The following is a 22,439-nucleotide window of genomic DNA, read 5'->3' as shown; positions in this document are numbered from 1 at the left end:
TACAACAAATTGATAACCCTGAAGAGACAGGCTCTGAGCAAACCAACATTGTCACGTCTGGGTGCAGCAGCTGCTGGACGTGAGTGGTTTCTTATCTCCCTTTGTAGGAGCAGAGCTTGTACAGCATTAAAGAAAGGGGAAGAGCCCATTTCCCAGTAACACACGGGAAGCACAGGACATGCCAAGTCCTCACCGTTCCCCACCGAGGCAGGAACTTCACCCAGAGCCAAGTGACCCCGACTCAACCCCAAAGCAAATCCCTCCTTGTCCTTGGCTGGACTGGCAGTCCAACATCCCACAGCCTTTTTGTAGGTCCAGGGGAAAACAAAAGTGTTTCTCTGCAGCCTTGGAGGCCCAGGGGCACCATGGATCTCATCCCAAGTGCTCCAAGAGCTGTCAGCACTCAGTGCCCTCGCTCCCACGGTCCAATGCTGATCAGTGGAGACGGAGCAAACCCAGCAGGCAGCAGGACAGCTCAACTCCCGTGGATCCTGTGCCGTAACGTTTATAAGCAGGACACTGGATGGTACCCATGGCTGGGAACAGCTCCTGAACCATCACCAGAGGTTACCGCCCATCAGTCCCACCCCAGCACCGGCAAACAGAAGGGGGAAGATGCAGCTGGGACGGGCCAGGCTGGCTTTTGCTTTGCTCACGTCACGTGGAGGGCGAGGGATCTCTTCCACAGAGGGTGAAAAGGGTGTTTTGGAGCCGCTCTCCTCCCATCAGCGAGCCAGAGTTTTTCTGGGAGGCACTGCCATCCACCAGCAGCACACGGCAGCATGGAAAGCTTGTGGTGATCCCAAGGCTGGTACTGACACCGAGGAGCAATAAAACTTCAAAAGAAACAGGCTGGTATAGCATAAAATTATACCCACCACCATTAAAGCACTCATAAGAATCTTGGATACAAATACATGCTGTTAATCTCAGTAAAACACCGACACATGAACTCTTTCAGATACTCTTGTCTTCAAAGGTATAAACTCAGGACAGGGAAAAGGGGGGAAAAAAACCCCAAAGGTTTTTTAAAAGTTTATTTCTAGCCCTGAAAGAACAGTTATTAAACAAAGTCAACAAATACAGTAGTTAATATTGCAGTAACAATTAAATAACATAATGGGATTAAATTACACAAAAGGCAACATTAACATCTGAAGACAGTTAAAAAAATAAAAAGAAAGCTTGCACCTACTTCCATTCCCATCAACAGCATAAGGAACAGAGGGAAAAACAGGACAGAGAGATTTATTGACTCAATTCCAGCTGGAGAGACCCTTAATCACATTTTTGCTCCCTCCCCAGCCCCTCTGACAACGGGACCCATCTGCTGTAGCCAAACTTTTGCACCTCCCCGCGCAGAGAGCCAGGGGGGAAGGCTCCAATTAGTCTCATTAACACTTTAGGCAGGGCAAAGTGCTCATTCCCATGGTTGTTTTTAATGAGAACTCTGGTCTGTTCTTGGATAACAACACCCCAGGAATCTCACGCTCCCTGCACGCTCGCACCTCAGCCACAAGCTGCCCAACTGACACCTCACAGGGATCACACACACACCTGATCCCCACTCAGGATCATGGGTGGGCACCCAAGGGGGACGCAGGGGATCCCCACACTTGGATGCACCTCGTCCCTTCCCATCATTTCCTCCAGCTCTGGCTGGTCCCCACCTGCCCCAGTCCACAGCAGAGCTCACAGCCCTGCACTCACTCAAGGGCTCCGCTTCCACCAGGGATAACCCAAGCCTTGGAGCTCCTCATCCTGCAGACACCCTCAGCAAAGCGATGCCCGACCCTGCAGATGCCAAAGCATGGCACGAAAACCTTCCCCTGGCTCTCTCCTCTCCTGCCAGCCCCACGTCTGATCCCCATGGAAACCTCACCACAGCGTGGGGCCAGGGAGATGCTGGCACTTCCCAGCCTCGGAGCTGAGCACCGTCCCAGGTCACACACACAGTCTGGGAACTCGGGATTGGGCCAGGTTTTGTGCAGTAGGATGGCTGAACCTTCAGAAACCGTCTCCTAAGCAGGCTAAATTGGACAAATTTTGCAACGTGTGATTTAAACCGTTCTCATTCACCAATAAAAGGGAACTAATAAGTTAAAATTACTTATGACTTCTTGTTTTCTATTTAAAAAAGCTAAATTTATCTAGATTGTGCCATTAAAAAAAAAAAAAAAAAAAAAAAAAAAAAAAATAAAACCAAAAAAAAAAACCAAAAAAAAAAAAAAAAAGAAAGAAAAGAAAGCAAGAAAAGCTCCCAGTTTAACTCTGGCACAAGGAGTTTCACCAAGTCCATTGCCAGCAATGGACAAAGAGGGAACCACTGGTACAACAGGTTTTTTCCTCAGCCAAGCCTCCTCACTGCTCCATTTGACCAGGGAGCCAGGACACACTCAAACCAGGGTGATTACAGTGTCCACAGCTCATAATAATTTTTTTCCCAGGCAAATGCACTTGGATTTCCTTACCTGGCATGAGACACTTCTTTGAATTTAAAGTTTAAAGCCGTAATTGTTCTCACAAACAGGGAGATTTATCCCTGTGAGGAGCAGTTAATTAACCCAACACAGATTTTAACTAGCATGCAGGAGCAGAACACAAGCTGACCCTGTCCAACAAAGCCCCCTGCTGGCCCCACACGGCCCCCAGGAGCTGTGAGACCCCAGCCCTGCTCCCCTCCACCATCCCCCCAAACTGCCTCTGCCGTCCCGCCCAGCCGCTCTCACCTGGAACTTTTTGTCATACCTTGGCTACCAGTCCCCAGAATGTCAGAGGTACTGAAATTCTCTGAAAATGCCTTCTATCCCCTGCCAGCAATGTTTGGAGAGGTGTGCAAAAATTGTTATTCAGGGTCCTCTGTCCACAGGCAACCACAGCTCTGTCTGTCCCAGGCCGTGCCCCGCTGGGAATGCAATGCAATCCCACTAAAGCCATGGTTGTTCTTTCACAGACTCATTTGGCACATTGGTACTGCTTGGCTCTTCCTTAAACACTCGGGGAGGTTGAAATGCATCGACTGTGGCGTTAGAAGGGGCTCAGGCTCTGCTAAACTCACCCCTGGCAGCACCCCAAGAGCTGGACCGCTCGGGCTGCCGCTGTCCTTCAGAAGGAGGCACTTTTTGTTGCGTTGAAGGGTTGGCTGCAGCCATCCGGGCCAGCACAGCGTCCTTGGTGACAAGGATCAGAGCGACACCAGCCAGTCCAACAGGCCCCACAATGGTCTGACAGCACTGCTTCCCCTCTGCTTCATCTCACAACTTTGGCATCTCCAGGTGTTCATCATCATCATCATCTGTTCAGATCACGTTTCCAAAATCCTGCATCGTCAGTGTCCTCAGATCTGGTTATTTGTTCTTCTGGTTTCATTAGTACAAATGGAGCACATACAAAACTGGGAAAAAATAGCTCTAATACTTTAAACTCTGACAACTCCGTAGGTTGATGCATTATTTGCTTGGCGGGGGGGGGAGGAAGGGGGGAAATTACAACATATACAAAAATGTATTTGATACAAAGAAGGGAAATGTAAAATAAAAAAAGTCAAAGGCACCAGCATAACTTCCAAAGCCCAAGTCAGAGCACAGATACATGTTTGTGAACCACCCACTGCACCAAGCACATTATCCCTCAAGCTTCTGGCCAGCAAGTCTAACAGGGAAAAAAGAGCAGACAGGAAGACAGCTGGAGTTTTTTCTTGCCCTGACTAGAACTGATCATTTGATCATAAATAAAGTATCTGACCCCAACCTACACATCTATAACCCACATCCAAAGACTTGACCGATCATTACGGTTCTACAAAGAGGCCACATTTTTGATTAAAAAAAACGTCCACAGAGCACAGGCATGAGAAACAGCTGAATACTTCTCTTCCCCCTCTCTCTCTGTCTCCTCATTCATCTCAAAAAGCGAAAACCATCTCCATACGTTATGATTCCTTAAGTAACCGAGTTGTTGATTCTCCAGTACAGCGACAGCTAATCCGAAAAAAGAAACGAGGGGCAAGATGTACCTTCACGTTCACCACACCTGCCGTGAATCTGGTCACTGGGAGCTTCCCATAGGGATTGCAGCAGAGGGGAGGAAGAGGAGAGGCAAAGAGATCAGCAGGTAAAATTAGTACTGCTCTCTGAAAGCTTGAATCTGTCATTCAAGTATTGAAAGTACCCAGCGGGTACAACGGGAGCTGTTACAGCGAAGTCGTTAAAACCCCTTAAAGCCCCGGGCACAGCAAGTGGTATTTCTGGGCTGTCTGGGAAACAAAAATCAGAATTAAAAAAACCCCACAAAGGCCAGTAATTCAGCCCTCAATTCCTTCTGGACCCCAGACAGGGATCTCTAGAGTCGCCACAATGTATTTTGGGTGTCTTCTGGATGAGAGTTTCTTCCCTTTTGCAGATGTTTCCCACCCCCACAAAAACCCCTTCCCTCCCCCCCGAAGTGTAACAATTTCATATATTATAAAGATTTGTAAAATACAAACAAAAAAGGAAGAAGGCTGTGGCAGGATGTTAGCGGTTACTCTTCATCGCTTCTTTGGCTGCCAGGATCAGTGGCGTCAAGCTGGACAGAGGTTTGGCCAGTTTCAAGAAGGGATGCTGCCAGGAAGACAGAAACACAAGGAATCAGTGAAAGAGACACTTTTAAAGGTTTGACTTCCAGCAGGATTCATGTTTCCATGGAGCTAGGCAGCGATGACTCTGCATTTTAACTGCTGACTTGTTTCAAGTGTTTCTCTGGATGGTTGCAAGGATAAAACGATCCCAAGCTAGCTGGGATCCCACTGCTTTGCCCAGTGGAGTTTCTCATGGAATATCTCACTGTTTTTGCAAAAGGTGTGTATTGAAACTGCACTTGCAACAAGGAAAACAAAGATCTAAACAAGAAATAATCGGAGCAGCAGCTGGATTTACTGGGAAAGCCTCTACACCATCTGCCTCAGAGCTACTCCTTGCTCTGCCCAGGAATGGCATCAGTGATTCTCTCACTCCTTCACACAATGCTGCCTACGAGCAGATCTCATTTAACAAACCAGCTTTTTTGCAGTGCACAGGAAGTATTTAAAATCAGAAGTAAAAGGAGGAATAGCGGCACGGTGGCAAGGACACTGCTCCAGCTGCTCAGCCTGCAGGGCAGAACCTAAGGGCAGAAAGAAAACTTTTCTTTTCAAGGCCTGAACACTGATGTCAGACCAGCAGATTATTTTATCAGGAGTTCTGAGGGGGACATTTGCAAGTGGAAGTATGAAAAGCACTGCAAATGCTATCAGTGGCCACGTTCTGAAGGGAGCTCCTGAACTGCTGGACGCTTTGGCAGTGGCAGAGTGAAATCACAGATTACGATGGAATAACTTTGGAGTGTATTATAAATCTTTCCTACCAACTGCTCCCACTACAGTTCCCAGGAGAAAACACACACACAAAATACAGAAAGGGTGCCAGTCCATGGTGTGGTCCATCACAGCCTGACCTGACTCTGGACCTCGCACTGTGAGAAGAAGCTGAGTCTCACCTGTAGCAATTCTTTGGCTGATCCTCTTTTCTCCACGTCCATCTCCAAACATCGGTTCAAGAAATCCCGGAATATTGGGGACAGTTTCTCGGGGTTCTGGAGTTCTGGTGTGCCATTAGTTGCTATCAAATATAAAGCCTGTAAAATAAAGAGTAAGGTATAACCAAACCCAAGCTTTAAACGACACCAAACTGACCTGCCTCAGATGAGAGGGCTCTGCAGCCCACCTCTCCTTCAGAGATTAGAACTGTAAAAATGCCACGTGTGTAGGCAGTCATGACCTATTCTTGCTAGTAGCAAATAAATGTTCAAGATGTTTTGGCAGCCTTAGCAAAGAAAGGATTAGTTTGTGACACGGCAGCACTTTCCATAATATCTTGGGTTTACTTTCCCTAAACTATCGCAGAGGCCTGAGGTCAAAGTGCTGTGTTTCAGTTACAGGCAGGCAAATCTTCTAAGTACCATCACAGAATCCTAGACTGGTTTAGGTTGAAATGGACCTTAAAGCCCATCTTGTTCCACCCCCTGCCTTGAGCTTCAACTAGACCAGGTTATTCCAAACCCCGTCCAGCCTGGCCTTGGACGCTTCCAGGGATGGGGAGTCAGGGTAAGGCTGACTGCAAATTCAAGACGGCTTTCTTCCTCTGGAGGAACTTTCTCGCACTGCTGAAGCTTGTTGGCTTTTTCATTTCATTTTCTTTTTAATGCAGATGCAGTCAATGAACAATTACTGACAGCGGGGTGAACACCCAGTTCCATCAACAGCAGGGCTTCTTACCCTCAGGGGGTTCTCGTTGAGGTACGGGGGCTCTCCTTCCACCATCTCAATAGCCATGATGCCCAGGGACCAGATGTCCACTTTGGGGCCGTAGGCTTTCCGTGTGACCACCTCGGGAGCCATCCAGTACGGAGTTCCCACCATGGTGCTGCGCTTGCTCTGCTCGGGGGTGATCTGGGCACAGAACCCAAAGTCGGCTGCAGGACAACAGAAGTTTAAGAGGTTAAACTGGTGCACCCCAAGAAGTGGCTTTCCCAGAAGACTTCTCTATTGCTACACATACATTTCATCGAGAGGGGATTGGGGGCAGTTTCTTCTTTCCTCCCCCACTACGTTCTCCGTATTAAAAAAGCCAACGTGCAATGAAAATACAAATCCTGAAGGTGGTTAAGCAGGGCAGAATTCCATGGAGTGAAGACAAGGCTTTTGTCCCCTGGAAGCAAGAATTACCCTGTAGAAGAATGGTGTTTTGCCCAGTCCTTCCTTCAAGAGTTCTAGAAATCTAACAGCCAAAATAAGCGATCAGGCAGAACACAGGCGGAGTGTTCTGCATGCCGTGTGTTACACAGCCTGACTCAGAAGAAATCCATCCACAATCCATGGCTTCTGCCCTGCCAAACAGATTGTACTTGTGCAGCTACCGAGGTCAACATTTCACAGCACTCTGGCCATCTATACAGGTACTACAGCCGACAGACACGGAAACAAGGCTCCAGGGAAGTGCAGTGCTACCCCAGTCAGCAGCAGGAACCTGGACAAACAAACCTCTCCACAAGGTAACTACCAAAGAGAACAACCACACTCAAGAAAACAAGAAAAGTCACCTATTCCTATAGCCTTCAGGTGCAGCAGCAATGCATGTCCCATCATGTTACTTTATCCAGCTGCAGCACTCCCACTTCCCAGGCATGTAAAGCATCAATAAGAACACAGTTAAGGCAGGAGACAGATATTACTTTATCATTGACACTAAGTTAGAGAAAGAGAGAGAGAGAAGGAGAGAAGAGAGAGAGAAATTTAAATTCCAGGGTGATTTTGGAAGCGTCATGCCAAGCAGAGCTAAGAAAAAGCCAAGTCATGGAAGTGCCAACATGTACCAAGACCATTTAACATAGAACTACCCCACCCTGCCAGGCAAAATGCTGACTTAAAAAACCCCAAACCTGTAGGAGTCACCAAGTTACTCCTGCACTTTTTGGCCTCATCAAGGCGCCAGAGCCACCTCCCAGCGTGGCCTATTTCCATGACCAGCCCAGGGAAGCAGCTGCAGTGAGTTCTCCTGACTTCCCAGCCAGGCCTCAGCACCAGCCACCAGCACAGAGGAAGATGACAGGCAGGAATCCAGTTTCACCAGCAGCATGTGTAGCTGCAGTGGTGACAGAAGGGGAAGAGTTCACAAAGGAGGTGCAGCTTCTCCCACCCTAGACTTTTGCTAAAGCAATATAATCACACAGTCCCAGAAGAGTTTGCTCAGCACTGATTACACCACCTCCCCTTCATACAGGGAATTTTTGCAGCTAACTCCCATCTTCTCCTGTGTCTCCTTCCTCCTCATCCTCCCCCGATCTGCTGGCATGATGATTTTGACTCAGCTGCTCTGTCCTTTGGCCACTTTGCTTCGACACCTCTTTTGCAATTTTGATCCTTCTCCAGCTAACTCTTCTCAGCCACATCCTCTGCTGTAACTGCCCACTTCTCTTGAGCCTCTGAATCCACGGTTTGTGCACAGACACATCACATCCTTAAAAAAAATTCCCTAGGCCAGCTAGCAGTGCATCCAGCAACGCTGATATGCAAATCAGGTTGCTCATAATCTTTCTCCACACTCCATCTCGTATATAAAATGAGACTGCAAACCATCTAGAATAGGGATATTGCTAAGACACATTTCCATGGCACTTCAAATTCCTACTAAAACCCCTTTCTGCTTCACACCTTTTTGCCTTAACTCTTTGATTGTTTTATGTTTTGTACATTCCTACACACAAGAAAGGCAGATACTGCACCTCTTTCTCAACAGTCCTGACAGCTACCAGTGTTTTCACATCATTTCTGTTTACACACACCAGAAAAGGATTCACTGTACAAGCCCATGCATGCATAACCATTACCCCAAAGCAAGTAGTTTGTGTTGTTAACACAAACAAAAAAAGTGTTACACTTCCAGTCCAAGAAAAGGTACAGGGTTAAGGCTAGACTGCAATAAATGGTCAATAAGCCTCAATTTTCTTGTTAGTGGCCTTTTCATGAATGGGGCAGAGCACTGATATCAACTCCTAGCATCCTAACAAAGCCACTGCAGTTTGCTGCAACTTTGCTCTTGCAATCATTCCCGTTTTGCTTCACTGTCTGTGCCAGCTACTTCCTATTCACCAACGTATTCATGGGGCCACAGGTTTGCTTCAACATCCTTCTGGGCCAACATGTTCACAGCCCCGGTCTGAGGGCTCTCAAGAGTATCAGCACCTGCTGTCTGATACATATTTGATAACAGAATTGATTTCTATTACTCATAGTCAATAAAAACCACCTCAAATTCCCCTGCCAATTTTCCTTTTACCGATGTACACGCTCCGAGTCAGAGATTTCTGGAAAAGGGAAAACAGAACACGAAAACAATTGTCTGCTACTCACTTAATTTAACTGATCCATCCATTCCTAACAGCACATTGTCACTCTTAATGTCCCTGTGGATGACCTGGTTGGCATGGAGGAACTCAAGAGCTTGCAAGCACTGGACAGAAGAGAAAAAAAAACAACATTCAGCATTCAGAAACAGAACTGCTGCATGTGAACACAAATTCAAAGTCACGTTCACACCCTCAGGCAGCTCTGAGCCCAAGAACAGAAAGGTATTATTGAAAATAACCAGCAGAGGAAGCTCTTGGGCTAAAAAATACACTCCGGATTTCAGGAGGTCAAGAATCATTTCAGCGTGGAATCTCCCTATCCTAACAAATGCATCCTTTAAACTCCCCATCACCCACGATTGCTCTCAGAAACCCTTGATGTTAATTTCGGTACATCCCACAGACTCTGCAGTGGATCCATAAAGGATTAAGTGAGAGCTTTTCAGGCTGAGGTCTCACCAAGAAGAACTGGTGAGGCTTCATGTCCAACACCCACACAACTTCTACAGTGAAGGCTGTAAAACATCTTCATTCTGAAAGGAACTAATACTGGTTTGCATTGTTTTCAGATCAAAACCTTTCACACTAAGTTTCTGCCCAAAACCATAATGAAATTTACTTTTGTTATTTGAGAATAAAAGGCAAAAGAACAAAAGCCAGATTTTTCTCTTTCCATCTAAGCAGAACATTTGCCATTTGCAGCTTGGCACAGATGTCCCCATTAAGTTTCCTTTTTTATCTTGGTTTGCTTTAGCAAAGTGACACTGATTTGCAAAACTAAATGTATCTAAAACACTGGGCAGCAGAGTTTTGATGAAGTACAATAGTTCAGTGCTTGGTTTCTGCCTCAGGAAAGTTCATTACTGTCACAGCAAATAGCTACTCTTTTGGTTCTTGCTTCCAGTTCTGGTTTCTCTGGAAACCATTCCCTGTCCATACACGTTACTGTGCAAGTTTGCCTTCCCTCCCCTCCCTCGGGTGAGTCACACAAACACTCGTCATGCTGATGGAGTCAGATGGGCTTTTTAAAAGCCTCCCTTTCTCCTGCACAGCAGATAACAGAATTCTCCTCCTGCCATGATAAAATCAAGCCTGAGCTGGATACTGGCACTTGCTCAGAGCAGAAACCACTGATAAGCTGTGATATCAGCTGCTTTTAACACTTTCATTTGAAATCTTACTGCAAGCTCGAAGTTATTCCAACTACAACCTTCTGAAACGTTATTTTCCTGAGAAATCCATAAAGAAAGCTCAACTGGCACAGAACTACAGATGTCACACACTCTGGGAATGACTGAAGGGGGAAAGGGATAGTCTGCATTCCGTTCATCTTTATTTTAGTGTAGGTTCCTTAACCTACTCCTGTTTCAGCAGATCCACTTCCAAACTGTGAGCAAACACCGTTCCCCTTCTTCCTTCTGGAAAACACTTCAAAGCTTTCAGGAGTTTTTTGTTTTTCTTTTTGTTTTTTTTTTTCTCTTTTCCATATTACCCGTACATGAATATGCAGATTTTTTTTCTTCGTGCCTCAGAATTTTCTTTGTTAGTCCAAGTTTAAAAAGCCATTCCTTCCAGCTGCTTAACTTCTCTATTGCTCCTCCCTGAATTTTATTCATATTATTCTGTTAATAATAGTCCACATTAGTCATATCTTTCTGTTAACACTGTCAGCAGGATGAGGCACCCCAGGTACCAAAACCCACAGCCTTTATTTGCTCCATCACCACACATTCTCAAACACCCACCTCAAAAACCACTGCAGCTCTTTTGTGTTACAACTTGCAACGCACCAGTTTTCGGAATTAACCTAATTTTGTTATTTTCTGCAATTTTAATATTGATTTCTCCTCATGGTACCATTCTTTCTTTACTCAACAGCTTCAGCAGCAATTGTGGCAATTAGTGCCTGAGCATGCCACAGAAATTAGGGGAATAGGGAGCACCTTCATTCCTCAACCCAGCCCCTCCTCACTCACCTCTCTACAGACAGCGGCAATCTGTGCTTCATCCATACACGTCTCTGTGACCACATCTGTTAGAGAGCCTCCAGCCAGGTATTCCATCACCACAAACAATTCATCCCCTACGAGGTAACTGCAAAGAGAAAACCAAAAGCATGTCCCTGTGCCATCAGGGTGACAGTACAGACAGCCTCATCTGCTCCCGAGACCCTCAGGCAGAGCAAGAGCAGGTCTGTGCAAGGGATAAATAACCCTTGGGATGTGGAATCAGCCAGCTGGCTGCATTTACCTGTCCAGGAAGTTGACTATGTTGGGGTTCTTTAGCTCCTTCATTACCAAGATCTCATTAATTATCAGCTCCTTCTTGGGCTGTTTCTGCAAATTGATCTGTTTAATAGCCACCTGAACAGGGCAAAATAAAACAGCAATCTCAAACCTCAGTACCCAAACCTTTCAGTCACTCTTAATACAGTGAAAAGGCAGAAGGAATCCTGTAGGCAAGATAAAGGAGTTTAGAACAGTTTATGGCTGGCAAGTTGCTTTTTATCAGCATACAACTTAAAAGAATCCAGCTTGATCAGCACTCAACTTGCATCCATGGCCAACATCATCCTCTTGCAGCTGACACGATCCACAAACAGTAAGAGAGGCCAGACCAGACAGCAAAAGGCATTCAGGAGACAGAAATATATCCACTCAAATCCTTATCAATAGACCTGAAGCAGAAGAGAATCCTGAAGCAACTCTGAGAGAAAATCTGAGCCTTCCAATGCAAGGTGAGGCAATTTGTTGCTCTTTATTCTGACCAAACTGTTGTTTGGGTATAAGGAATGCTGGGGGGCAGAAGGAATTCCTCTCAAAGCCATTAACTCAATGAACTATCCAAGAGGAAAAAGGGAAGATAAAGTCCCACCTCATCCACGGAGGTGGTAAGGACAAGTACTACAGAGTTTACAATGGAGAAGAATCATCCCAGCTCTGTTAACTCCAACACTCTGAGGAGGCAGTTTGGGGTTCTGCAAGACAACCTGGATGAACTCCAAAACCAAACTCAAGAACCAACATAATCCTGTAGAAATCACTGTTATTATATTGCCAAGGACATTAACAGAAGAAATTCTCGTCATTCTGCAGCACAGAGTGACAAAATAACTGTGATTGGAGGTGGAGCAGGTTGCTGAGGGTTTTGTGGGAGTCTGGAATGGAGACACTTCAATGAGCAGATATTCCACAACCCCTCTTGAGCTCCTGTGCCATGCCCAATCATCCATTTTCCAGAGGGGAAAAAAATTCTAATACCTAATTTGATTTCCCTTATGGTAATTTTTGCTGTTCCCTCCTGTCCTGTCACTGTGTAGCTCAAAGAGGAGTGCTTCTCTTACTGATGAACAAACCTCACTCTACCCTCAGGCACTAAGCAGAGGAAAGCCAAGCACTGCATGAAGGCTGCATGCCATCAACTGCCTGGCAAAGTGCAGAGCAGGTCAAGGAAAGGGCCTGGACCCCAAAATTCACTCTGCAATCAGTAAGAGGACATGAAATACTGCAGTGTGTAGAGAGCAAATGAAGAGACCCTGAGATGATGGCAAGGCTCGTGTTTAATGAAGATGTAGTGCTCCACTGCAGGACTACTGAATGTGATTAGTGCTGAAAGGGCATTTACTTATCAGTGACCTAAAGAATGCCTAATTTAAAGGGAAATTAGGAAAGAAATAAAAGCATTAAAAGAAAATTAAGGAAATCTGAAGTTAAACAGAGACAAGTAATTCCTAAAATCTGAGTCCCAGAAGCCCTCTGGCTTGTCTCCCAGGATATTGCCACTGGATGACAAACATCCAGAGCATTGCTGATGCCACCAATTTCACTGGAAAAACCAAGGGATAAAAGCAAAGAGAAGGATATGGAGAAGACATTCTGACTGCAAAGGGGCATCACATGAGACAAGCTGCTTCCCTAGAGACAGACACAGCCAAGTGTGCAAAGACTAAACAAAATTTTATTTCTGAAAACGTAAGACAACAATGCCTGCAATTCCTGAAGGATTAACTGTTTTCCAAACTCACTTCTGGAACACCTCACTCCCTCTGCTTTTCTCAGGAAGGACCAATCTCTGTTTTTTGCTCTCATCATCTGATTACTACAGAACAAGGCACACTGTTACAACTGACTGACAAACAGATCTCAGAAGTGATAGCAGCGAAGGGAACGACTGAAGGAAAACACTCAAATCATTCTGGCCACATAGAGAAGAACATTTAAACAAAAAATGAACACGGGAATCTTACCTCCTGCCCTGTTGCCACATCAATAGCTGTGAAAACTGTACCTGAAGCCCTGTGAAGAGAAAGAAAAATGTTAGAGCAAGTTGCATCTCCCTGTTTAACAAACACACACGTGAACAGCCAAGTCACAAAGACAAAACTGTTTCAGTTTTCAATTCAAAATTTCCACCACTGTACGATGCCTTCACTGTTTATTTACTTCACTGTTTGCTGCCCAGAGAGGTCATGGCTGCCTCATCCCTGGAAGTGTTCAAGGCCAGGGTTTGGAGCAACCTGGGATAGTGGAAGGTGTCCCTGCCCATGGCAGGGAGTGGGACCTTAAGGGATGGGTTCTAAGGTCCCTTCCTACCCTAACTAGGGCGGGATTCTGTGATTTATCACTGCTGAATGCAGCCAACATCTCTGCCTGCACAGTGGGTGGTGTGAGGCAGAGAACAGCACCCTGCTGCTGACACTGGCCCACTGGGAATAAAAGTCAGGCTCAATACTTACCCCTGCCCGATTTTTTCATATCTGGTGTATTTTTTCTTGGGATCTCCTATGCTTACAATAGTGCCTGAAAGGAAAAAAAAAAAAAAAAAACCACAATCAAAAAATCAGTCCAATCCCACTGCCCCCCAGGGCCAAGACAGGCCCAAGAGTGGGTCAGCTCAAGTAGCAAAGCTGGTGCACCAAGACCAAAGCTGCAGGGGAACATGAACCCAGTGCAAAAAAATCATCATCATAATGGTTACGGAACACGCAACAGCAGAAACTATTCTGTGTTACTATGGTTTGATTGAAGTTCAGTTGTGACACTGTGATGTGCACGTATGATACAACCCCCAAATCTGTTCCATCCCTGTTTTCCACCCCACAGCGTTCCAAACCACCCGAGGCAGTGCAGCACTCTCAGCTGCTGCTGGACACAAAGCTACCCAAGCACTGCACACAAAGCAAGGGTGAGGGCAGAACTGTCACATTCCTCCCTCGGCCCTAAAGCCTTTGTTGATCCAAAAGGAAGGCACCTACGTAGTTTTTCCATGATGTCTTCATCTGACATCTTGGTTTTCTTTTTCTGCTTGTCCCCAGCTTTGGAGGCGCTGTCGGCGCAGGTGTCACCGGCCGGCGCAGGGATGGGGTCAATGACAGAGCGGGTGTAAATCTGTAAGGGAGACCAGAGACCTGAGCACTGCTCTGCCGTCACTGACCTTCAGCTGAAACCCACCACAGCTCTGCAAGGATCCCCAAGCACCGTTTTACAACGGGTATGAGGCAGAAGTTAGACCTGACACACATGCAAGCTCCATAAAAACAAGGTGCTGGCAACATTACTGACCTCTGAAAGAGATCCAGGCACCTCCTGGACAGAGAGGATGCTAGGAGATTCCACAGTGGGTTTCTCAGTTTTTTATCTGCTTATTCTTTATAACCCATACTAGTTAACAGAGCAGAAACCACTATTTAATAGTGAGATCAACTTCTACTAAGATCTGAAGGAAAAAGATGCTTGATTGCCATGAAAAGAAGGATAAGACTCCCAAGTATTTCCCAGCTGTCCCCATTTTAAGGTTTTTTTTAAAGGGATTTAATTTCTTGGAGCTTTATTTAATTTCCTCCTGAGCTGTTCACAGATATACACAGCTACTCCAGAAATATCCAGCTGTGGACTTCTCACCTACTTTATGTCTAAATCCCAAGAGCGGGGAATTATAAAGCAACATCTCTGGACAAATAAACGTAATTCACATTTGCACTCCTGGAAAAAGTGGGAAAGAGGGAGGCCAAATGCACACCTCCCACAGCCAAAAGAAGGAGCTGGAGTAAGTGGGATCCCTGGGACACCATTACCAAGCTGTGTAGATGAGGGCTACCCTAAAACTCAATGAACAACTTTGTGAGTGAAATAAGCTTTCAAATCTAAAATTTGCATTGGTTGGGGTTGAGGTGGTGTACTTGAACCCAACCAAATAAATGAAAGCAAATACATTACACCTGTATCACCGTGCTGTGCAAAGTTACACAAACGGCCTACAGGTTTTATTTAGGAATAAGAATCCTCCTGCTCCTCACAAGGATAAGCATAATGGATATCTTCAACACAAGCTGACAAAGAAATCAACAATGTTCAATTATCTGAGAGCTCTTTTCCAACCTAAGTGACCCTATGATTCTATTAACTACAGGACTTCTAATCTGACTGATCATCAGAAATCAGCTATTTTCTGAGCGAATTCAAAAAACAGAACGTTTCTCTGAAAACTTACAGCAGCTAATTGCCCAAATAAAACAGTTCCCTACAAAGGAGTAGTTCTGCAATGCTGAGAAATGCAGGTCTGTCAGTTTTACAGCTGCTCACCGATTTTGTGTGATCTGGCCGGGGAGCGATCACAGGAGGAGGAGTCTCTTCATCATCCTCATCATCATCTGCCACAGCTGTTGATGGTTCTGAGCCTTTGGCATTGGTCTACGTTTTTACCAAAGTTTAAAAGAGACAGATAAACAAATTGTCTCTCCCACAGTACTCAAGACTTCACATTAAGAGACAATAATTCCTACCCATACCAAAAGAAAATAACTTAAACCACTAAGTCTATCCTTTAGTTATAACATTTTATTACGAGACTCAAACACTGTTGCTGCAGTGAAGTACGTGATTCACCACCCAAATTTATGTCTCTATTCCACAAAAAAATTCGTAATTTTTATACTTTTAATCTTTACACAGTTTAATACTTCAAGATTAAGGATATAACAAGTCCAGAAGACCTGAACTTGTATGCACCACAGAATAGCCAAATAATAGTAAAAACACTCACCGTTGGTGTTCCTGAAGGGAAACCATCTTTTTCTAAACAAGACAAAAAGCAGAATAAATAAAACTATCAGAAAAAAAAAGTAATAAAAAGTGAACTTTGTCGAGTACAGGGTAAGAATATTACAAAGCCTTATCACCAAGCTACTTTCAGAAAGAATTTGGAAGAAAAGTGGGTAAAACTGCACTTGTTTGTGGGACAGTCCTTCTCTCAGCCCCCATCTACGAGTCACAAATTATTCTGCATCGCTGATGTCACCAGCTGGTGACATCAAGTTCAGAGACAGCTGTGAGGAGCAAGGCCTCCAGCACAAAACCAGTTCATCCCAGTCCCAGAGCCCCAGCTTGATAAACACAGCCCATTCAAGCTCATTTTGGCTGCTATTCTGAATGATCCAGTTCCTTTTCTTCCCCTCTCCACTTAAAACAGGAAATTAACTGGACAACGCCAGTTTCCAGTAAATTTTAAATCAATCTCTGTACATTTGTGCCTCATTGAAACGCACCCTGATTTTAGCACTTGAACCTGATCTATCATTCTGGCAGAGAGGAAGACTGTGCCCCAAATACCCAACTCCAGTGTCTTGCACACTTGGCTCTCACCTGGAGCAGAAAAACTCAGGTATTTCTGTTTTGCTGTGTCTTTTGAGTCGTAGAATTTCAGCACATCTAGTACCGCCTGGGGGTTTTTCTTCTGTTCTAGCTTGGTGATATTTGAGGTCTGAAGTAACCGAGCCCATTGTTCTGGCATTCCCTGAAAAAAATAGGGGATTTTAAGAATCCTTTTTGTATTTTAAAGGTTTTTAAAAAGCAAAACAAATTTCTTCCCTCTATAAAAGCATAACATGCACAGCTTTAAGCACACGAGGGAGTAGGATGGGGAGCCAAAGGTGGAAACATGGATCACAGGACACAACTCTTCCAGGTGTGCTGGGCCAGACGTGAGGAGTGGGAACACAAAAACACTCAACAGACCCGGTGTTACCCACTAAAGCAAGCAAACTGCAGAGGGTTTGTCAGGGAGAGCTCTCCCAGGCAATACAAAGCATCAGATGTGACACTGGCACTGCAGAAGCACTAACAGGTCACAGTGTGCTGTACAAACACACAGGAAAAACAGTTCTTTGGTAGAAACAAAGACTAACTCGCACTTTATTCTAAAGCTCTGCCTTGGCTTCCCTGCAGCACTGACCCGTGGTGTTTGCTGAGCTGCTCCAAGGCAGGAATACTCACAGTGAACTCTCCAGTAACAGCATCAAAGCCAACATGGATGGTATGTTCAAAATCTGACGGCGGGGAGATTTCTGGCCTTTCCTTTTCCTTCTTCTTGCTTCCTGAAAAAGATTCAAAGATCTCAAAGTCAGAAAGAAATCCTTCCCTGTGAGGGTGGGCAGGCCCTGGCACAGGGTGCCCAGAGAAGCTGTGGCTGCCCTTGGATCCCTGGAAGTGTCCAAGGCCAGGTTGGAGGGGGCTTGGAGCAACCTGGGAGAGTGGAAGGTGTCTCTGTCCATGGCAGGGGGTGGGACTGGATGGACTTTAAGGTCCCTTCCAGTCCAAACCATGATGGGATTCTGTGATTCCAAGAACCTTGTTCCATTCAAATAATTTATACTATGGCAGCAGAGATTATGAGCACCAGGGCGCTCTGTTGAGCACATGAAATCTAAACATATTAAATGTTTACAATGCAAAAAAGGACATTTTAATATAGATTAAGAACAGCAGAAAAGACAACTTCAGTTCAACCTCAAGTTCACCCTAAAGACACTTGAAACTCAGTTGCCTCACTGCTTCAATTCCAGGTAATTAATGCAAACTAGGACTTCCTGTGATGAAGATAAGAGTTTATAGCCTCAGAGCAATTACCTAATTTAAATTAAAAGAGAGGTGGGAAAGCATAATAAGCCCCAGAAGCAGGAATAAATAATTAGAAGGACCACGTGCACAATCCAACCTAGATTCAATTGAATTTATAAGATATTTTCCAACACCTGGGGCTTCGCATTTTTGTTTGTTTGTTTTGGGAGTTTTTAGGGGGCGGTTCGGGGTTTGGGTTTTTTTTTTTTTAATTTTACTTTTCCGTTTTGTTTTTAAATTCACCTTAAAAGTCCTCTTGTTTCGGCACGGAAAAAAAGCAGGTAAAGCAGCACCCCCTTCATTGCTACACAGCCAGCAAAGATGGTGCTGCTGAGAGGCAGGAATGCGAGTGAAATCCCCTCACGCTGGCGGGAAGGGAAGGGAAGGACGGGGAGCGAGGACAATGCTCCCGAACGAAAAGCCATGTGGGCTGCCTCCAGCTGAACAATGCCGTGGAAAGACACGGCTCTTATAAACAGGATATCTTTAATATGGCTGCACGGGGCAGAGCCAAAAAAGCAAGCGGGCCGTCAGGCGTTTCATTTACAGCACGGGGGAAACTCGCTGCGGTGAAAACCGAGGAAAGCGCCACTTCTGCCCCGTTTCTTGCAGTGTGGAAGTAAGGGGGAACGTATATTTACATAGATAGATATAAAAGTTGTATTCCTCAGGAAGGCTCCTGTTTGGCAGCACTTGACGTGCAGTGAGAACAGGAGCTGGTGCTCAAGCCCACCAGCATGAGCTGGGTAAATAAACCTACTCCTTCCAAAAAGACACGGATCCCAGGAGTAGGCAAAGCAAGGAGCCGAAAGGCCATTGCTCTGCCCACAGGAACAGCAGAGCAGCACTTCAAACAAACAGCCCCAGGCAGAGGCAAGCCCGGTGAGTCATGTGCTGGCAGGACATCCTCAGCCGGAGAACAAGGCCACGGTGAGGCCACGCTGCCTCCCGGCCCCTGGCCCGGGATTGAAACGAGAATCCCTTCGGGGCAGGGCAATGCTCCTTCCAAACTGCACACGGTGCTCTTTCCACGGACACGGGTGAGCCCCGAGGAGCAAAGGCTGTCAGGAGAACGTGAGAAGGTAGCACAGCACACCGAGAGAGACTCCGGCCCTCTGAGGGTGCTGAAGGTGGCAGGGCTGGGTGCTGGCAGCTCAGAGATCTGTGTCTGGAGCAGGTTCTGCCTTAGCCCTTCAATCCTGCACAAATGGGTGTTTTACCATTTTATTATTGCTCACGGGACCCAGAATTTGGCTCTGCAGAGACAGCAGCACAGTGCCCCTGTTCCCAAGAGGGGAAGACACACAGGCCCTTTGGAAGGATTTGGTGAGCTGGAGAAAGGCTCTGTCAGATTAAGGCACACAGGCCCTTTGGAAGGATTTGGTGAGCTGGAGAAAGGCTCTGTCAGATTAAGGCACACAGGCCCTTTGGAAGGATTTGGTGAGCTGGAGAAAGGCTCTGTCAGATTAAGGCACACAGGCCCTTTGGAAGGATTTGGTGAGCTGGAGAAAGGCTCTGCCAGATTAAGGCACACAGGCCCTTTGGAAGGATTTGGTGAGCTGGAGAAAGGCTCTGTCAGATTAAGGCACACAGGCCCTTTGGAAGGATTTGGTGAGCTGGAGAAAGGCTCTGCCAGTTTAAGACACACAGGCCCTTTGGAAGGATTTGGTGAGCTGGAGAAAGGCTCTGTCAGATTAAGGCACACAGGCCCTTTGGAAGGATTTGGTGAGCTGGAGAAAGGCTCTGTCAGATTAAGAAGGTGCCTCAAATACAGCCGGACTCTTCCCCAAGTGAAGCCACGGGCACTCAGCAAGGTGTCAGCGCCCGTACTTCCCAGGGCAAGCCCGTCCCCAGGCTGCCCTCGCTTCCCACCAGTCAAATTCCATACACAAGACAAGAAACACAGCTGTTCCCCAACAGCTGGAGGTAGGAGGCAGCTGACTCCAGATGTGCACCTGGAGTTGCTGAGCTCCAGCTGAAACCACACAGAAATGTGCCCCCGAGCACGTGACATGCAGGATCTGGGTGATGCCCTCAGCACCTCCTTCAATACTTTCTGCACAGAGACAAACATTTCTGGTTTTAGGGGACTATTTTAAAGCTTTCCAAAACCACACAGAGGCTCCTTTGACTTCAGAAGTCAGGCCAAGAAAATTCATGGCAATAAAGTACTCTAGTAAGAAGATGACTATCACTTCATTTATCCTAAACAATGGAACCAGGGGGAAAAAACCTTCCAGGACTGCTGATTAAATAATCCCTTCAAACCCTTATGATTATTTCAGCACAGAACTAGCTCAGACTTGGGACAGAAACTGCGTAATTGCTAAACTTCTTCATCTGCAAGTCCCCCAAAGCACAAGAACCTCCCAAGAGAGGATCCAGGAGCAGATGAGGCTGGCCAGGAGCGACCTTGCAAAATCATATGGATAGAGATGTGCAGACAAAGCCAAACAACATTCCTGGGTGATGGCAAGGATTTTTTCATTTTCTGAAAAGGAAAACCGAGCTTTTTTGTAGTGATTTGTTAACTTATGTGCTGCCTGGAGACATTTTTCCCATGACAAAATTTCTACCCCAGGTTGACTGATTATTTTGCATTTAGTCCCAATGTTTGGGTTTTTTTTTTTTAATCTGAGCAGGAAGTCGGTATTTCTGCAAAGCTTCCCAGCAGCTGAATTTAAAGAAAAGAAGGATTTAAATGGGCATTTCTGGGGAGGGTGCGTCCCAGCCATGCTAATGAACAAAACAACTAACATCTGACTATTGTGTGAGTGCCAGAAAGACACTGTGCCCACTTCTGTTCTGCTTACATTCAACAGCCAGTTTTGCAGACTTGAGGGCCAAAATTTCTTCTTTGGATATTTATATTAGCCTTGCTGCAGGTCATGCAACAGACAAGTTTCTTCCAAATTAAAAAAACACAACTTTCAGATAGTTTCTGTAAGTTGGGTAATTCAATTTTCCATTTTTCCTAATATCTTGCCATGCAGGAAAGCCTGCTTTTTTTCAGGAGGACATTACTTGAATTACTTTTTAACATCTAGAAAACACAAAATGACACTCATTTCCTCTATTCCTCTAAAATGTACTTTTCTCAGCAGAAATTCATTCTCCTATTTTCAGTTTGCAACACCAAGTATCAGCAGGTAGATGCTAAATAAATATGCAGACTAATTTCCCTAAATTTGGTATTTGTCAGTATCTAGAGTGGTCTGAATAATCTTCAAAGGACTCCAAAGCATCTTGAGATGAGCCAATACAACTATAGATAATTCTTCAACCATCTCCCCATTCCAGCAACGAACAAACCCAACATTAAAATGAAAAGAGAAAATGTCCACAGAGAAAAAAGGTGTCATGGAATGTCACAAAGCTCTCCAGCTATACTTGCACCCAGTTGCATTCATAATTCATTTGTTACTAATTCAGAGCAAGGAAAACTTTCCTTCACGTGAGGTTTATGCTCTATTTCATTACATTCTACTTCATCTGTAAAAGGGCTCAAATTGTCTCATCAACCACCAATGCAACAGCATAAAGACAAGTGCAATCGCAGCTCCTAAAATGCTCTCCTTGCCTGCAGAAGGACAGATTTGATCCTTCCACGAGATTTCCTTGCAAACTCACTGTGACAAATCCTGGATATTTCCTTGTGGGACCAACAACAACACAGTAAAACACCCATTTGTGCAGGATTGAGGGGCTAAGGAAGAACCTGCTCCAGACACAGAGCACTGTCCTGAGCTGCCAGCACCCAGCCCTGCCACCTTCAGCACCCAAATTCAGCACCCCAAGGGCTGGAGTCTCTCTTGTAGTGGCTTCTCATGTTCTCCTGACAGACTTTGCCCTTTGGGGCTCACCCATGTCAGTAGGAAGACCACCACTATTTACAGCTGTAAGCCCAGCCACAGACAGGCTATTTTACAATATAAATGACCTTGTGAAATAACTATTCTGCTTCCAAAAGCTACCCTGGCCAAATCCTTCCATCCTCCAAAAAAAGGAAACACACCTACTACTGTTGAGAGCAGAAAGCCAGATCTCGGGAACAGAGGGCAACCTCTCTCTCTGGGTTTGATCTGCAGGGAGAGGCACAGCTGCAGGGCTGCTCATACAGCTGAGAGAGAGTGAAAACCAGCCCTGGGAAAAACACTCAGCCAAGAGAATAATCAACCAGAGGAGCAGAATCTCTTCAAACAGCTAAACCTGTGTCAGCATGACTGAACCAGTCCTGCCCAGCACAGCAGCAGCGAGGCACACGGAGCCAAGAGCACTGAAGGCATCAAGAGCAGCAGGGTCCTCTCCAAGGCGCATATTAAAAGTGATGTTAACCAGTAGATTAATAAAAAGCTTGGGAGATTCAGGTCAGGCTTAAGTCCCTGTGCAGTTTTACCATCTCAGATGTTAGGAGGTGTTCTTCTATCTATGCACTGTTTTGTTGTACATGGACACATATTCTGGAGAGCCAGGATAAAGGGCTCCACGGCTGTACATGCACTGCCCATACAGAAAAAGAGGACAAACAACACACAAATACGGTCTAGTACTCATAATAGTAATTTTTTTATCAGAAATTATCTTTTTCACAGCAACCCAGGTTTATCTCCACTAGTAATCAAT

At 45.6% G+C, this 22,439-nt stretch overlaps 1 protein-coding gene across 1 annotated transcript in view; it reads right to left on the bottom strand.

Moving 5' to 3' along the window:
- Positions 1-1,022: 1,022 nt before the first annotated feature.
- PAK2 (p21 (RAC1) activated kinase 2) overlaps positions 1,023-22,439 on the bottom strand; it is a 42,460-nt gene continuing 21,043 nt past the window's right edge. The window contains exons 3-15 of the mRNA XM_040074163.2: positions 17,193-17,293; positions 16,563-16,713; positions 15,964-15,995; positions 15,504-15,611; positions 14,177-14,309; positions 13,658-13,721; positions 13,169-13,217; positions 11,173-11,285; positions 10,899-11,016; positions 8,927-9,026; positions 6,293-6,489; positions 5,515-5,652; positions 1,023-4,601 (exon numbers count right to left, since the gene is read on the bottom strand). Of these exons, the coding sequence (XP_039930097.1) occupies positions 4,515-4,601; positions 5,515-5,652; positions 6,293-6,489; positions 8,927-9,026; positions 10,899-11,016; positions 11,173-11,285; positions 13,169-13,217; positions 13,658-13,721; positions 14,177-14,309; positions 15,504-15,611; positions 15,964-15,995; positions 16,563-16,713; positions 17,193-17,293 (1,391 nt within the window). The 3' untranslated portion in view covers positions 1,023-4,514. The remainder of the gene's footprint in view (positions 4,602-5,514; positions 5,653-6,292; positions 6,490-8,926; positions 9,027-10,898; positions 11,017-11,172; positions 11,286-13,168; positions 13,218-13,657; positions 13,722-14,176; positions 14,310-15,503; positions 15,612-15,963; positions 15,996-16,562; positions 16,714-17,192; positions 17,294-22,439) is intronic.

This window comes from Hirundo rustica, chromosome 10, assembly GCF_015227805.2.
Source record: "Hirundo rustica isolate bHirRus1 chromosome 10, bHirRus1.pri.v3, whole genome shotgun sequence".
NCBI classification, from domain to species: domain Eukaryota; kingdom Metazoa; phylum Chordata; class Aves; order Passeriformes; family Hirundinidae; genus Hirundo; species Hirundo rustica.
Note: the sequence above shows the minus strand (reverse complement) of the source record. Positions and strands in the feature narration are given on the sequence as shown.